General features: G+C 42.5%; 1 protein-coding gene across 1 annotated transcript in view; it reads left to right on the top strand.

Annotated features, from left to right (window-relative positions):
- Window positions 1-18156, top strand: part of syne1a (spectrin repeat containing, nuclear envelope 1a) — a 223310-nt gene that overhangs the window by 165452 nt on the left and 39702 nt on the right. The window contains exons 119-128 of the mRNA XM_071413100.1: window positions 200-404; window positions 1213-1395; window positions 1531-1677; window positions 1804-1958; window positions 2188-2335; window positions 2473-2567; window positions 2643-2877; window positions 3117-3311; window positions 14197-14322; window positions 16844-16999. Coding sequence (XP_071269201.1) covers window positions 200-404; window positions 1213-1395; window positions 1531-1677; window positions 1804-1958; window positions 2188-2335; window positions 2473-2567; window positions 2643-2877; window positions 3117-3311; window positions 14197-14322; window positions 16844-16999 — 1645 coding nt within the window. The remainder of the gene's footprint in view (window positions 1-199; window positions 405-1212; window positions 1396-1530; window positions 1678-1803; window positions 1959-2187; window positions 2336-2472; window positions 2568-2642; window positions 2878-3116; window positions 3312-14196; window positions 14323-16843; window positions 17000-18156) is intronic.

Below are 18156 nucleotides of genomic sequence, written 5' to 3'. Positions count from 1 at the left end.
ATTAGCTGTTACAGCTGTAACAGCTAATCTTCCTGGGGCCCACTGTGAGCTAGGAGTCTGGAATGTTATCACTCAGTATACACGGTTGGCTTATCTTAGAACAGTCTGTGACACTTGATGCAAGTGCAACACTATTTTCGGTTCGGTGTCATAACTGCTCCCAGTTCAGATCCTAACTTATTATCTTCCTCTGTCTCAGGTGGAACGGTCTGCTGGAGCAGATCTCAGAACAGCTGAGGAGCAGCAAGGCTCTGCTGGGTCTGTGGCAGCGCTACACAGAGCTGTATGACCAGAGTGTCTCTGCTGTACACAAACAAGAGGAGAGGGCCGACAGGCTGCTCAAGAGTGCCACCGACAGAGACGTCACGGAAGAGGAAAGCAACGCATGGATTAGAGACTGCAGCGTAAGCAATGAATGCACCTAAATGACATACACTGAGTGTACAAAACATTAGGAATGTCTTTTATTTCTATGACAGACTGACCAGTTGAATCCAGGTGAAAGTTATGATCCCTTATTTATGTCACTTGCTAAATCCACTTCAATCAGTGTAGATGAACGGAAGGAGGCAGGTTAAAGAAGGATGTTTAAGCGTTGAGACAATTGAAACATGGATTTTGTATTTGGGTCATTCAGAGGGTGAATCGGCAAGACAAAAATTAGAGACGATCTGCCACACAGCAGTTTTCCTTAGATATACATTACAGTTTTGAAAGCCTAGCTTTTAGTGAAGAATGCAGCCTTGCTCTCATGTGAATAAGCATAGAAACTGCCTGTCAGCGTGTTTCAGAGAAGTACCGAAGCCCCTAGCCCTTCGGTAGGTGGCCAAATTACACCCAGTGTGTCTGAATCCAGACCCAGCGCACCATGACAAAAGACCTTTCAGACTGTTAGGCCAAAGTGCCGCACAGGCCTAACAGGGTGAGGGAGGCTGGCAGGGCTGGTGATAAACAGTACAGTAGAGCCAAAACGCTTTATTTTCAGTGTTTAAATTATAGAAACTCCACAGTGAAGATGTAGAAATGGGTTTCAGTTGCCAAGCATGGAGGACAGTAATAGTAACTTGTCTTTCAGAGGAGAAAAGCCCTCTATTGTTTAGTGATGCTATTCATTTTTGCCCTCTGACCTTACTCTTACAGAACCAAGTTCACAGTATTTTGTCCTCCAATTCCAATCCTCATAGCTGCGTTGTTGTTGTTGTTGTTGTGTAGGAGTTGCTGGGTGCCCAGGCAACAGTACAACAGTCTCTACTACAGCTGCAGCAGCTGGGGGAACAGCTGAAGACTCAGGTTGACGCCTCCTCCATGGCAGCCCTCCAATCAGACTGCCTGTCACTCACACATCGCCTAGCAACGCTGGAGCACGCCCTGCACAGGCAGCAGGAAGTACTGCAGGTGGATCATCTGTGCTACAGCGTCACAAGCACACAGTAGAGCAGTGTACACACGTACACATGTCCAAACACCCTTCATGTACAATATATACAGTACATTCATACTTTTGTACCCCCTCTATTTCTCCATCTCTAGTGTGGAGCTGACGACTGTGAGCGTTTTAAAGAGCAGTTGGACTCTCTGACCTGTCAGGCTGAGCAGGCTGAAGAGGTACTGAGGGAGTCCGACCCAGTCGGAACACCGGAACTCACTGTCATACAGGAGCGCATGGAAAAACTCATGGTAAACATGTCTGACAACTGAGCTGAACCTCTGTTGAATCCTTGATAACACTATTGCTTCAATTGCTTCTATATTGCCTCTATTGTAAATTCAGAACATCTCTCAAATCCCTTCCTCCCTCTCCAGAGCCAGATGTGTAAGTTGAGCAGCCATTCTCCTGATCTAGAGCGTGTGAATGAGCTGGCCTACAGACTGCCCCTGAACGACAGAGAGATCAAACGCCTCCAGAGCCTCAACAGAGCCTGGACCTCCCACTCCGCACACCTGACTGAGAGATTCAGGTAGCTTCATTAACGTCTTCACATACAGAACAATAGTTACACATGCATTGCACTTATCAAGCCATTCCTATCTCATTGTGTGTTACCCTAAATTACAAACGATATGATGTAGGTTGAAAAACAAGAACTCCATGTTGCATGTTCATTATGTTGTTATTGTTCCACAGGATGGATAAAGGTGTTACAATCTGTTGTGTGACTCTGTGCTATCTCGTGTCTCCCTCCTCAGTAAGCTGCAGGCGGTGTTGCTGCAGCAGCAGAGCTTCCTGCAGAAGTGTGAGGACTGGATGGACTTCCTGTCCCATACGGAACAAAAGCTGGCCGCTGAGACCTCTGGGAACTACCACAGCCTGCTGGAGCAGCAGAGAGACCACGAGGTGAGGATAGGAGGAGGGAGGGAGGTGAGAGGAGTGTGGTGGGGGGGGTCAGGAGAGAGGTTAGGTGCAGGGGGGTATGGGCTTGTAAGCTGTTTCTCTGTACCTGTATGTTGATCTCTGTAAATGTTTCTGTATAGTTGTTCCAGACAGAAATGTTCAGCAGGCAGCAGATTCTCTACTCCATCATCAGTGACGGCCATCGCCTGCTGGACCAGGGACAGGTGGACGACAGGTAAGGAACACACACACAAACACACACACACACATAATGGTTTATTTGGGGTAAATCTCTCTCTCTTTCCTGCAGGGATGACTTCAGCCTGAAACTGGCTCTGCTGGGTAACCAATGGCAGGGTGTTGTGAGGCGGGCCCAGCAAAGGAGAGGGATAATTGACAGCCTGGTCCGCCAATGGCAGCGCTACAGGGAGATGGCGGAGAAGCTGCGGCGATGGCTACAGGAAGTGTCTCGCGACCCGGAAGTGCATCAACAAGGAGAGGCGGTGGCCTTACAGGAGGCCAGGACCATGTTGGACCAGATACAGGTGGGTGGAATAGACATACTTCTCCTCTATGTGGTATATTGTGACCTGTAACTGGCATAAAGCTTCAATAAAAGTTATAAGCATTTCAGTGTTCACACAATGTTTTTGCATTGCTGAGGTTTAACAATGTAGTCAGTGTAATAACACATAGACTGGACAATAAATATAAATTCCATATAATTTCATTATATATTTCCCACAATAAAGACTGACAGTAAACCCAAACCTTCTCCCCCTAGTTGAGGGAGCGTGTGCTCCAGAGGCAGCAGGGTGGCTACATCCTGGCGGTGGAGGCGGGGCGGAGCCTGCTCCTGTCAGCTGACGCCAGGGAGGAGTCAGCCCTGCAGACGGAGCTGATGGACATGCAGGAGTGCTGGAGACATGCCAACGTCCGATTGGACGAACAGAAGAGAGAGCTGCTAAGCTTGCTCAAGGTCTGTCATTCCACAACCAACACACAACCAAAGCACAACCACCACACAACCAAACCATAAGCACCACACAACCAACACACAACCAAACCACAACCAACACACAACTCAACCACAACCCAACCACAACCAACCCACAGCCAACACACATCCTACATTCAACCAACACACAACCAACCCACAACAAACACACAACCAACACACAACTAACCCACAACCAACACACAACCAACATACCTAGTTATTATGGCCATTGAATTGTTAGAACAGGTTTTTGATGTACCAATACCTTGGCATCAGGTCTATGAACTGACATATAAAACAACAATTGATACATCAATCTGTTTGCTTCAATTTAAGCTATATAAAATACTTGCTACAAAAAGAATGCTTAATATATGGCGCATTGAACAGTCAGCATTGAGCTGCCTGCCACAAGGAATTTTGTTTTTTCTCTGGTACTGTCCATCGGTGGCTCGATTTTGGAGTTAGTTCCAGGAATGGTTGTTAAGTCATAATATCGGGGTTCAGATGGACCTGCAAACTGTATTGTTAAGGGATCTGAAAAACCACCATCAGTCAATGGGAAATATCATTATACTCTTGGGTAAAGTATTTATTTTTAGGGCAATATTGGTAGAAATTTTGGAGGGATGTATTGCAAAAGTATATAGCAAAATGGCATTATACTGGGAACGATTGGTTCATCTGTGGACATCGGACTGTTGGAATAAAATGAATGGTGGATTGGGCGCTGTGGGTGAAAATCCAGCACTTGAAGAAAGAGGAAATTAGGATTCAATTATATATATTACCTTTTTTAGCAGGGAGTCACCATCGAGACCAGTGTCTCTTTTTTAAGGGAGCCCTGCATATACAATTTCATAGAACAAAAAAATTGTATACACTATAAAACAAGTAAAATACAGCACGACACAAATTGCACAGACAAACATAAATATGTACAAAACACTAAACACAATCAACTAAAACAAACTCATTCTTCATTGTCGCAGGGTGAGTACATCTGACAATGTGCTCTCCCGTCCATTAGACATTTTGTCTGCAGGAACTCGCTCTTTTTTACTCGGCCCACTTGTCCAAGTACTGATGCATTTGTGGCATGATGTGAACAGTACGAATTTGTGTCACTACCAAAGTCTAATGGTTTTAAATGACTGTTTTGTATTGTCTGGAAACTCACTTGTAGAATTCGCTTGCAGTAGGTCTCTTAAAAAAGAGAAGCCGTGCAAGGTTATTAAACAGAGGTGCCTAGTTATTCTTCTGTTGTTGATATCAGGTAACGTGCAGCCTAACCCTGGCCCTGATATGCAATGTCTCCAAACCCCCTCTGATTTTAAATCTACATCTGGTTTTGGTATTTTTAATTTAAATGTACGCAGCCTGTTGTCAAAAATTGATGGGGTTAGGATTTGGGCTAAATCCACTGATGCTGATGTAATTGTGTTTTCTGAAACCTGGCTCAGCAAGTCTGTTTTTGATAAGGATATTTGTATAAGTGGTTACAATGGTTATCGCACTGATCGGGTTAAGAAAGGTGGGGGTGTGGCTATATATGTCAAATCTAAATTCCATGTAAGTGTGGCAAAGTCTGTAACTATTTGTAAACAGTTGGAATTTCTTGCTTTGAATATTGAGGTTTCAAAGGGCCTCTCTATAACTGTGATTGGCTGTTATAGACCCCCCTCTGCTCTCGGTGATGCATTTTCTTCTTTGACGCACCTTATGTCTAAACTTCTTTACAGTGAAATGATCTTGATTGGTGATCTCAACTGGTGTTGGTTAAAGCTGGTGTCTGATGATTTAAAAATGTTTTGTAATTCTATGAATCTTACCCAGTTGATTAACTCACCCACTCGCCCAAATCTTAAATGCCCAGATAAATCTACCCTGATTGATTTGATATCGACAAATGTTCTACATAAATATTCTGCGGTTGGTGTTTTTTGTAATGATTTAAGTGACCATTGTGCTGTTGTTGCTGTTAGAAATACTAAGGTTCCTAAGACAAACCCACGTTTTATTCATAAGAGAAATTTGAAGTGTTTTAATGAGCAGGCTTTCTTTCTTTCATGATTTGTTTTATTTTGACTGGAGCAAGATTGAGCTTATCCCTGATGTGGAAACTGCCTGGATATTCTTTCATGATGGTTTTTTCCAAATAGTAAACAAACATGCCCCATTCCGCAGGTTCAGGGTTAAAGGGCGGGATAATCCATGGTTTTCTTCTGAGCTGTCTTGTATTATTCACGACCGTAATCTAGCCTGGGCTAAAGCAAGGAAATCTTGTTCTGATGCTGATTGGCTTATTTTTAGGCAGTTACGAAAACAAGTGTTCTTTTCTTCTCAGGAAGGCCAAGTCTGAATATTTTATGTCTGTTACCACTGATAACCTGAATGACCCTAGAAAGTTTTGGAATGCTATTAAGTCTATGTCTGATAACAGTAATGTTAATGAATTACCGTCATGTGTTTTGAAGGACTCTGTTGCTATATATGACAAAACTGAAATGCTGAATTGTTTCAATGAGCGCTTTGTATCATCTGGTAGGCTGTTTGATTCAGTGTCCTCTGTCTCTGTACAACCCTGTGTGGATGAACCAGTGTCCTCTGTCTCTGTACAACCCTGTGTGGATGAACCAGTGTCCTCTGTCTCTGTACAACCCTGTGTGGATGAACCAGTGAGAGCTGGTCAAACTTTTAACTTTTTGCCATTCTCAGTGCAGGTGGTACATAAAGCCCTGAAATCCTTAGATCAAAGAAAGCCTGCAGGTCCTGATCTTTTGGATCCCTGCTTTTTTAATCTGGCAGCTGATTTCATAGCTGAACCACTTACATATCTGTTCAATCTAACCCTGGAATGTAATGAAATTCCAAAGATCTGGAAATCAGCATTTGTCCTTCCACTTTTAAAAGGGGGAGATCCAACTCTTTTAAATAATTATAGGCCAATCTCAAAGCTGTCACCCCTGGTAACACTTGAAACACTTGAAACCTTTGTAAGTGAACAGCTAAAATAGTTTTTATTTACTAACTCTATTTTATCAATGTACCAATCGGGCTTCAGGAAGAAGCATAGCACAATTACAACAGCCATGAAGGTTTTAAATGATATCACTGAAGCCCTTGACAAAAAACAGCACTGTCTCACTTTTTATTGATCTCTCTAAGGCTTTTGATACAGTTGATCATGCTATACTAAGGCAGAGATTGTTGAGTGTAGGTCTTTTGGAGCATGCAGTTGCATGTTTTGCTAACTATCTGTCTGATAGAACTCAGTGCACTCAATTTGATGGGCTTATGTCTGTTAAATTGTCTGTCCTTAATGGTGTGCCCCAAGGCTCTGTACTTGGTCCTCTCTTATTCACTATTTATATAAATGATTTAGACAAAAATTTCCAAAATGCACAACTTAATTTTTATGCTGATGATACTGTTATTTACTGTTGTGCCTCATCTCTTACAAAAGCTTTCCAGAACTTGCAAACTGCTTTTTATACTGTTCAACATACCTTGTGTCAATTGAAGCTTATCCTCAATACTGACAAAACTAAACTAATGGTGTTTTCTAATGTAAGAAATAGACCTATGAACCTTTCACCTATTACTACCTGTCAGGGCAAGGAGATTGAGGTTGTAACCTCATATAAATATCTTGGAATTCTAATTGATGACGGCCTCTCTTTTAAATTGCATATTCAACAACTTACAAAACAACTGAAGCTGAAATTGGGATTTTATTTTAGGAATAAGGCCTGTTTTTCTTTTGAAGCCAGAAGGAGGCTAGTATCAGCTACATTTATGCCTTTACTAGACTATGGGGATATTTTATATATGAATGCTTCCGCTCAGTGTTTGAGATCAATTGACACTCTTTACCATGGCACTTTGAGATTTATTTTAAACTGCAAAACCCTTACGCACCACTGCACTTTGTATACCAGGGTTGGCTGGCCTTCTCTAGTCACTCGTAGGCTCAGTCACTGGTATACTTTTATTTACAAAGCCATTTTGGGTTTACTACCTTTTTATTTGGGCATTTTTATTGTTCAGAAATGTGGTGGGTACTCTCTTCGTTCGCTGGACTTTAACCTGCTAACTGTTCCAAATGTCCGAACTGAATTTGGTAAAAGGGCTTTTATGTACTCTGCGCCATCATCTTGGAACACCTTACAAAATACTTTTAAACTGGAAGAACTTGTCCCGATTGGTGTTTTTAAATCACTGATGAAGGATTTTGAGGCTGATTCCCTGACCTGTCAATGTTTTTAATTTGCTGTTTTTGGTTTTGTTTTACTCTTGTGAATTCTATGGTTTTTACTAGATTACTTGTAGTTTTTCATGTTGTCTGTCTGTAATTTTTGTAATGACTTGGTGCTGCCTATCTTGGCCAGGACGCTCTTGAAAAAGAGATTTTAAATCTCAATGAGCCCTTCCTGGTTAAATAAAGATTAAATAAAAAGAAATTAAATAAAATTATAACATTCCTCTGTCCACTCTCTAAACCAAAGGAGTCTCCAGAGTTAACCAACCCTGTTAGATAACTTGTAATTATAAATCTTAATATCGAAGTTAGGTAAGTCGGAAACTTGTGGAGCAGGGCTTTGTAAACAAAAATAGCGTAATGATGCGATCTACGTGACTTCAAAGGGGACAAGACAACCTTTTGGTAAAGAATACAGTGATGAGTAATAAAACTCTATCCTGTGATAAAACGAAAGGCTCAATGAAAAACAGCATCCAGGGGTTTAAGAGTAGAGGCAGCTGCACTTTGATAAATAGTATCACTGTTATCAAGAAAAGGTAGAATGGTTGACTGCACAATATTCTTCCTGCTGACTGGAGAGAGACAAGATTTGTTTCTGTAAAAAAAAGCCCACTTTAAATCTTAATTTGTTAACAAGCTCATTCGTATGTTTTAGGGTAATGGGACTGTAGCCTTGTCGCAGCCAGGTCAGTAGTCAGGGTAATGGGGCTGAAGCCTTGTCACAGCCAGGTCAGTAGTTGGGGTAATGGGACTGTAGCCTTGTCACAGCCAGGTCAGTAGTCGGGGTAATGGGACTGTAGGCTTGTCACAGCCAGGTCAGTAGTCGGGGTAATGGGACTGTAGCCTTGTCACAGCCAGGTCAGTAGTCGGGGTAATGGGACTGTAGTCTTGTCACAGCCAGGTCAGTAGTCGGGGTAATGGGACTGTAGCCATGTCACAGCCAGGTCAGTAGTCAGGGTAAGTGCTACCAAATAATATAATCTGCATGTACAATGAACTGAAATATAAACGGAACATGTCAAGTGTTGGTCCAATGTTTCATGAGCTGAAATAAAAGATCCCAGAAATGTTCCACACGCACAAAAAAGCGTATTTCTCTAAAATGTTGTGCACAAATGTTTTTACATCTCTGTTAGTGAGCATATATAATTTGCCAAGATAATCCATCCACTTGACAGGTGTGGCATATCAAGAAGTTGATTAAACAGCATGATCATTACACAGGTGCACTTTCTGCTGGGGACAATAAAAGGCCACTCTAAAATGTGCGGTTTTGTCACATGCCACAGATGTCTCAAGTTTTGAGGGAGTGTGCAATTGGCATGCTGACTGCAGGAATGTCCACCAGCGCTGTTGCCAGATAATTGAATGTTAATTTCTCTACCTTAAACCACCTCCAATGTCATTTTTTTAAACATTTGGTAGTATGTCCAACTGGCCTCACAACCGAACACAATATGTAACCACGCCAACCCAGGACCTCAACATCCAGCTTCTTCACCTGCAGGATCGCTGAGACCAGCCACCTGGACAGCTGATAAAACTGTGGGTTTGCACAACCGAAGAATTTCTGCACAAACTGTCAGAAACCGTTTCATGGAAGCTCATCTGCGTGCTGTCGTCCTCACCAGGGTCGTAACCAATGGGCAAATGCTCAGCTTTGATGGCCACTGGCACGCTGGAGAAGTGTGCTCTTCACGGATGAATCCCGGTTTCAACTGTAACGGGCAGATGGCAGACAGGGTGTATGGTGTCGTGTGGGCGAGCAGTTTGCTGATGTGAACAGAGTGCCCCATGGTGGCGGTGGGGTTATGGTATGGGCAGGTATAAGCTACAGACAACGAACACAATTGTATTTCATCGATGGCAATTTGAATGCACCATGACGAGATACCGAGAAATACCGTGAGATACCGTGACGAGATCCTGAGGCCCATTGTCGTGCCATCCATCCACCGCCATCACCTCATGTTTCAGCATGATAATGTTGCAACGATCTGTGCACAATTCCTGGAGGCTGAAAATGTCCCAGTTCTACCTTTTTTATATCTATATTCCCAGTCATGTGAAATCCATATACAGTTGAAGTCGGAAGTTTACATACACCTTAGCCAAATACATTTAAACTCAGTTTTTCACAATTCCTGACATTTAATCCTAGTAAAAATTCCCTGTCTTAGGTCAGTTAGGATCACCACTTTATTTTAAAAATGTGAACGTCAGAATAATAGTAGAGAGAATTATTTATTTCAGCTTTTATTTCTTTCATCACATTCCCAGTGGGTCAGAAGTTTACATACACTCAATTAGTATTTGGTAGCATTGCCTTTAACTTGGGTCAAATGTTTCGGGTAGCCTTCCAAAAGCTTCCCACAATAATTTGGGTGAATTTTGGCCCATTTCTCCTGACAGAGCTGGTGTAACTGAGTCAGGTTTTTAGGCCTCCTTGCTCGAAGACGCTTTTTAATTTCTGCCCACACATTTTCTCTAGGATTGAGGTCAGGGCTTTTTGATGGCCACTCCAATACCTTGACATTGTTGTTCTTAAGCCATTTTTCCACAACTTTGGAACTATGCTTGGGGTCATTGTCCATTTGGAAGAACCATTTGCGACCAAGCTTTAACTTCCTGACTGATGTCTTGAGATGTTGCTTCAATATATCCACATAATTTTCTTTCCTCATAATGCCATCTATTTTGTGAAGTGCACCAGTCCCTCCTGCAGCAAAGGACCCCCACAACATGATGCTGCCACCCCCGTGCTTCACGGTTGGGATGGTGTTCTTCGGCTTGCAAGCCTCCCCCTTTTTCCTCCGAACATAACGATGGTCATTATGGCCAAACAGTTCTATTTTTGTTTCATCAGACCAGAGGACATTTCTCCAAAAAGTATGATCTTTGTCCCCATGTGCAGTTGCAATCCGTAGTCTGGCTTTTTTATGGCGGTTTTGGAGCAGAGGCCTCTTCCTTGCTGAGCGGCCTTTCAGGTTATGTCGATATAGGACTTGTTTTAATGTGGACATAGATACTTTGTACTTGTTTCCTCCAGCATCTTCACAAGGTCCTTTGCTGTTGTTCTGGGATTGATTTGCATTTCTCGCACCAAAGTACGTTCATCTCTAGGAGACAGAACGCGTCTCCTTCCTGAGTGGTATGACGGCTGCATGGTCCCATGGTGTTTACACTTGCGTACTATTGTTTGTACAGATGAACGTGGTACCTACAGGCATTTGGAAATTGCTCCCAAGGATGAACCAGATTTGTGGAGGTCTACAAAAATTTTTCTGAGGTCTTGGCTGATTTCTTTTGATTTTCCCATGATGTCAAGCAAAGAGGCACTGCGTTTGAAGGTAGGCCTTGAAATACATACACAGGTACACCTCCAATTGACTCAAATGATGGCAATTAGCCTATCAGAAGCTTCTAAAGCCATGACATAATTTTCTGGAATTTTCCAAGTTTAAAGGCACAGTCAACTTAGTGTATGTAAACGTCTGACCCACTGGAATTGTGATACAGTGAATTATATGTGAAATAATCTGTCTGTAAACAATTGTTGGAAAAATTACTTGTGTCATGCACAAAGTAGATGTCCTAACCGATTTGCCAAAACTATAGTCTGTTAACAAGACATTTGTGGAGTGGTTGAAACACGAGTTTTAATGACTCCAACCTAAGTGTATGTAAACTTCCGACTTCAACTGTATTATGGCCTAATGAAGTTATTTCAATTGACTGATTTCCTTATATGAACTGTAACTCAGTAAAATCTTTGAAATTGTTGCATGTTGCATTTATATTTTTGCTCAGTGTAGATAAAATATAAAACTTCTATATAAATAGAAATAGTGAAAAGAACTGGTCCTGGAATCGACCCCTGCAGAACACCTTTATGTACGTCAATAAATTCTGACTTAACCCCATCAATCACTATGGCCTGAGTTTCTACACACTAATCATGAAACCAAGAGCAGTTGTCAGAGCCCAGGCCAATCGAGGACAACTTGTTCAATAAAATAGCATGATCAACAGTATCAAACGCTTTTGACAGGTCCACAAACAAGGCAGCACATTCATTTTAACGCCTAAAGCATTGACTAAATAATTAACAACTAATGTGGTTGCTGTGATAATGCAGTGCCCTAGCCTAAACCCAGATTGATTTGTATTGTAATAGGGTCCTGTATGTAGCTGGTGTAGAGAGTCAAGCGCAGGACAGCAGAGATGAGTAATCAACGTACTTAACTCAAAATACAAAAATATAAGGCAAATATTACGAGCCCACAATAACGGACCGATTTACAAAGAACAATCACTCACAAACAAACATGGGGAACAGAGGGTTAAATAATAAACAGGTAATTGGGTGAGTGAAACCAGGTGTGTAAGACTAAGACAAAACAAATGGAAAATGAAAAGTGGATCGGCGGTGGCTAGAAGGCCAGTGACGTCGACCGCCGAACGCCGCCCGAACAAGGAGAGGGACCGACTTCGGCGGAAGTCGTGACATGTATTCAAAATACAGTACCATGCTCAGATAAAAAAGAGCAGAATTTACTTATATGAGTGAAATAGCTCTAAGTAGCAATAGAAGTACAGTTGTCCGTTAGTTTACTCCAATTAGGGTAGGGATGGTAGGTTAGGGGGGGAAGTTTTGAGAAAATAAAAAATTATAATAAAAAAATCTAAGGGGGATTAGAATTGATTCATAAATGTATAGAACCTACAATCGATCTGCAATATTAAAGCTGATCTACCCCCCTGCCAAAAAAAACACACAACCCAAACACAACTAACACTCAACCAACACAAACCACCAAACCACAACCAAAATACAACAAATCAAAACTAACCCACAGCCAACACACAACCTACACTCAACCAAGAACCAACACTCAACCAACACACAACCAACACGTAACCAAACTGCCTGCATGGGACATTGTTGTTTATTCAGTTGGGTGTAATGTTTAGACATCCCTCTGTCACCTTCCAGATTGTGCCTTGATTGACTATTTTACATCAAGAATCAAGTCTGTTCTACACAACACATTTCTATATCTGAGTGTTCTGTGACTAAGCTTTCCAAGTGCTTGCCATGTACCCAGACTGAAACCATATGCTGTACAGTAGATTCCTTGCCAGGCATGATTGGGTTGTAGCAGTTTGTCACCAGTCCGGGTGCTAGTCTGCTTCAGCAGGAGCCAGCACCATTTTTTATTTCTCTCCATTGCAAGTCTATTTTTGGATCACCTAGTTTGAACCAGAGCTTACGTTTTACCTGATATGCTCTTGCATGGATCTCTATTGCTGCATCACATTGGGATGCAATGTATTTATGATATTGCTACATTGCATTGGTGTGCATGTTAGTTCAACCTCTCTATTTGATCAGAATATGAATTAGCATCATATGCTAAGCTAGCAGCTGATCCTGTATGCAGCCAGCAGTATAAAGGTCATATGAAAGAGGGCCTGGAGGTCTGCAGTACATACAGTATGAAGCCTAATGAGGAGCAGGGCTGGTTTAAAATGCAGGACAGTGAAACCAAATGATCACATCTATTATGCATGCTGTCCAGAGTGCAGCCTAACCACTGCCAGGAATAGAAAAAGGGACAACAGACAGATAGTGAGGGAGTGTCAGCAGTGTAAAAGTATGTGCACGAGCACACACACACACACACACACAGATCCACGCACGCACACACACACGTACACGTACGTACACACAAACACACACACACACACACACACACACACACACACACACACACACACACACACACACACACACACACACACACACACACACACACACACACACACACACACACACACACACACACACACACACACACAGACAGGCTCCAGGCAGTGTGCAGTCACTCAGACATAATCAGAGATGAAGCCATGGAGAGAAGTGAATTTTATGGGCTGGGAGAGCAGTCTTTAAGAGGGCTGTGTATGTGACGCAGTTTATAGGTTTTAGTAAAGGAAGATGGCTATATTCTCCCTCCTCCTCCTTCTCCCCTCTCCCTCCATCCCTCAAGTGATGACTCAATCTTGAGACAGATAGCTAGCCACTGGCACACTAGGTACTCTGCTCCGGCTATTCTATTTTGGAGAATTGTGGTTCTTCTTCAAATATTACTTTTGCGTCTGGCTCTAAGTATTATTTTATCTCTGACCATGGCCATGAATTCAACCTCTGTTATTTTAATGACATTGGTTCTCTGGCTTGTGTAATTCTACCATCTCACTCTAGCCTTGGGTATTGCTAGTCAGTGCCTGTAGCTGTATTGTTACACTGCTCAGTAGTCTGTTAACTATGTTGATAGATGGTTGTGTATTCTACGTCTCTCTCTCTCTCTCTCTCTCGCCATCACTGCTGCTACTGCAGGGAGAATGTTTTGCTACCCCTGCGCTATTGAATCTAGACAGATCTGCAGTAACAGCAGCAACACGGGCAAGTGGTGACAGAGAGAGCGAGAGAGAGCGAGAGAGAGTGTGTTGACATTGAGAGTGTATGTGGCATCAGGGCTACTGGAAGGTGCCGTGCTCGATCTCTAAAGAGTGTGTATTCGTGTGTGTGTGTAGGACTGGGGCCGCTGTCAGAAGGGCATAGCTGCGTCTTTGGAGAAGCTGAGGGCCTTTAAGAGGAAGCTGTCCCTGCCTCTACCAGACAACCATGAGGAGCTGCACTCTGAGCAAGTCCGCTGCAAGGTGAGACACACACACACACACACACACACACAGACACACACACACAGACTCCTGGATTTGTCCAGAGTGCTCCAGCCGTCTTTCTAATCTCGACACAGTGACACGTATTCCTCAGATTCCACATTACAACAGTGTGTCTGCTGTGTATCACTGGCTTGGTGTTGTTATGTTGGGGATGCCTGTGTAACTAGCTCTTTGCTTTCACAATGTAGTAATAAACAAATGTAAAATGCAGGACCGATTTGGACTGCATGTTGTATTTCATGTTCCCTGCTTCATGACCATCTCTGATCTGTGCAGACACACTGTGATCACACTCTGTTTGCTGTGTGCACTGTACTCACACAGTGACACTCTGTTTGCTGTGTGCACTGTACTCACACAGTGACACTCTGTTGGCTGTGTGCACTGTACTCACACAGTGAAACTCTGTTTGCTGTGTGCACTGTACTCACACAGTGACACTCTGTTTGCTGTGTGCACTGTACTCACACAGTGATGTTTCATGCATGACATGTCCTCTACTCCTTAGGGTGAAGGGCCAGTAGCATGGTTAGCCTCTGCCAGGGCATCAGCTTTCTCTCTGTGTGTGTGTGTGTGTGTGTGTGTGTGTGTGTGTGTGTGTGTGTGTGTGTGTGTGTGTGTGTGTGTGTGTGTGTGTGTGTGTGTGTGTGTGTGTGTGTGTGTGTGTGTGTGTGTGTGTGTGTGTGTGTGTGTGTGTGTGTGTGTGTGTGTGTGTGTGTGTGTGTGTGTGTGTGTGTGTGTTAGGCAATTTCATATTATGTAATAAGTTAACGTAATCCACCTGCAACACAAACCGTTAGTAAATAGCTGACACACTGGCAAGGAAGACGTGAGCCTAGTTGCTAATATTTGTGTTTTGGTTTTGGCTTTGGTTTGCAGACAGTTCAGACAGATTTTATTTTTATTCTGTCCTTGCCTATTTTTTGTGTTAGATTTCCCTGTTTTACGTCTAAGATTTAACACTAAGATAATGTTGTTGGTTATGTTTCCAAGAGGAAATGCCCTTAAGATGCTGTGCTTCATACACACATCATCTTTTATGATTCATTTAGCCTTAGTCATGTTTTCAGCTGAAGCGTTTTAAGACACGTCCTCCTAGTGTTTTCTGTGGCTTTTATGACTCATCACCCGCAGCACCATCTGGTGATGCAGTGGTGCTCAAACAACAGATTAGATAGCTGGTTTTAGCCTGGTGTGACGCTCAGGTTGGCTAGGCTCAGTTAGTCTATATAATATTTTGTTACAATCTTCTCAAACCCCAAAAAGATTTGCTCAGCTCTGCATTAGGGCTGGGCGGTTACCATATTTTAATATATACCAATTATTGATGCATGGACCGGTTTGGTTTTTTTCTTTACCTTCTATAAAAGGTATTTGAATGTTTGGTTTGTTAAATGTGATACGCTGTGTGTAACGTCCATTTGTATAGTTTACTCTGCTACCTGAGTCATCCCTCTCTCCTCTCTGTCTCTCCACGCCGCTTCCACACAGACCTAGTCCCACCCGTCACTCAAGGAGCACATGTTGCTGTTGCTAGACCACGAGACACTTTCATTCAGTCTGCATGGTCAATGCAGCACATGCAACAATGTTGTTTCCACTTTGATCTTAATATAAATCCACAAGCGTTCTATAATTACAATATTAGTTTGTGTTTCTTACATCAGCAAACAGCTAGTTTGTATTTTCTTAGCAAGTTAAGTTAAATCGTGTTAGCCAATAATGCTACTCGCTAGCTAACTAGCTAATAAAAGTACTGAGTCAGAGCAAACGTAGCTGGTTAATACAGCCTGATACCAGTGCTGGTGGAGGCCTAAATCAGCATGTTGTTTGTGCAACAATATATTCTAAATCAAAGAGGAATAGGCAAAGCATGAATATGTTGGCTATATGAACAAAGATTTAACGTAGCCAAAGATAATAGGGTGCCATAGGAAACACAGAACATCACTAATAAACATTATATTTACATGATTCCAAAAGTTCACCCAAGTGTTTTGATCTAAATCACAATTGCAACATTTGGTTAAAAATAAGGCCTAGTATTTTTGCCCATATCGTGGCAGTGTGGAAATGATCTGAAATGAGTGCAGGAAATGCAGGAAATTATTTTAGGTTGAAGTTAAATGAAACATTATATAACAATCAGAATGGAGAAAGACCCATTGAAATTATTTAGAATATATGTGTTGCCACCCTAGAGTCACGCACTACTCATAAAGCAAATTTAGAGCTTTTATTAATCAAAAACATGAAATACCGTCAAATACCGTCATACCGTCAAAATTTGAAAAATACCATGATATGATATTTTGCCCATATCGCCCAGCCCTACTCTGCATTCCTCTATATTAGTTTAAATGATTGTGTTTGTGTGTTGTGTATCTGTCTTTCAATTAATGTTAAGTAGTTGAAGAGCTGTATCGGGAGTGTGATAGATGACCTTTATGTGTGTGTATCCTCTCTCTCTAACCCATCATCTCTCTGTGTGGTGTAGGAGTTAGAGAGCAATGTGGATGGCTGGACTGATGACCTCACCTCTCTGTTCCTGCTGAGGGATTCTCTGGAGGGCGTGGTCAGTGCTGATGACCTCACAGTCCTGCAGGACCGCCTCCAGCTGCTGCAGCGCCAGTGGGAGGAGATCTGTCACCAGGTAGACACACCTGGCGCGCACACACACACACACACACAGTGGGAGGATATACACTACCGTTCAAAAGTTTGGGGTCACTTAGAAATGTCCTTGTTTTTGAAAGAAAAGCAGATTTTTTGTCCATTAAAATAACATCAAATTGATCAGAAATACAGTGTAGACATTGTTAATGTTGTAAATGACTATTGAAGCTGGAAACTGCTGATTCTTTTATGGAATATCTACATATACAGTGGGGAGAACAAGTATTTGATACACTGCCGATTTTGCAGGTTTTCCTACTTACAAAGCATGTAGAGGTCTGTAATTTTTATCATAGGTACACTTCAACTGTGAGAGACTGAATTTAAAACAAAAATCCAGAAAATCACATTGTATGATTTTTAAGTAATTAATTCGCATTTTATTGCATGACATAAGTATTTGATACATCAGAAAAGCAGAACTTAATATTTGGTACAGAAACCTTTGTTTGCAATTACAGAGATCATACGTTTCCTGTAGTTCTTGACTAGGTTTGCACACACTGCAGCAGGGATTTTGGCCCACTCCTCCCTACAGATCTTCTCCAGATCCTTCAGGTTTCTGGGCTGTCGCTGGGCAATACGGACTTTCAGCTCCCTCCAAAGATTTTCTATTGGGTTCAGGTCTGGAGACTGGCTAGGCCACTCCAGGACCTTGAGATGCTTCTTACGGAGCCACTCCTTAGTTGCCATGGCTGTGTGCTTCGTGTCGTTGTCATGCTGGAAGACCCAGCCACGACCCATCTTCAATGCTCTTACTGAGGGAAGGAGGTTGTTGGCCAAGATCTCGCGATACATGGCCCCATCCATCCTCCCCTCAATACGGTGCAGTCGTCCTGTCCCCTTTGCAGAAAAGCATCCCCAAAGAATGATGTTTCCACCTCCAAGCTTCACGGTTAGGATGGTGTTCTTGGGGTTGTACTAATCCTTCTTCTTCCTCCAAACACGGCGAGTGGAGTTTAGACCAAAAAGCTCTATTAATGTCTCATCAGACCACATGACCTTCTCCAATTCCTCCTCTGGATCATCCAGATGGTCATTGGCAAACTTCAGACGGGCCTGGACATGCGCTGGCTTGAGCAGGGGGACCTTGCGTGCGCTGCAGGATTTTAATCCATGACGGCGTAGTGTGTT

This window comes from Salvelinus alpinus, chromosome 8, assembly GCF_045679555.1.
Source record: "Salvelinus alpinus chromosome 8, SLU_Salpinus.1, whole genome shotgun sequence".
Taxonomy (NCBI): domain Eukaryota; kingdom Metazoa; phylum Chordata; class Actinopteri; order Salmoniformes; family Salmonidae; genus Salvelinus; species Salvelinus alpinus.
The sequence above is the reverse complement of the archived record's forward strand: the minus strand, read 5'-3'. Positions and strand labels throughout refer to the sequence as shown.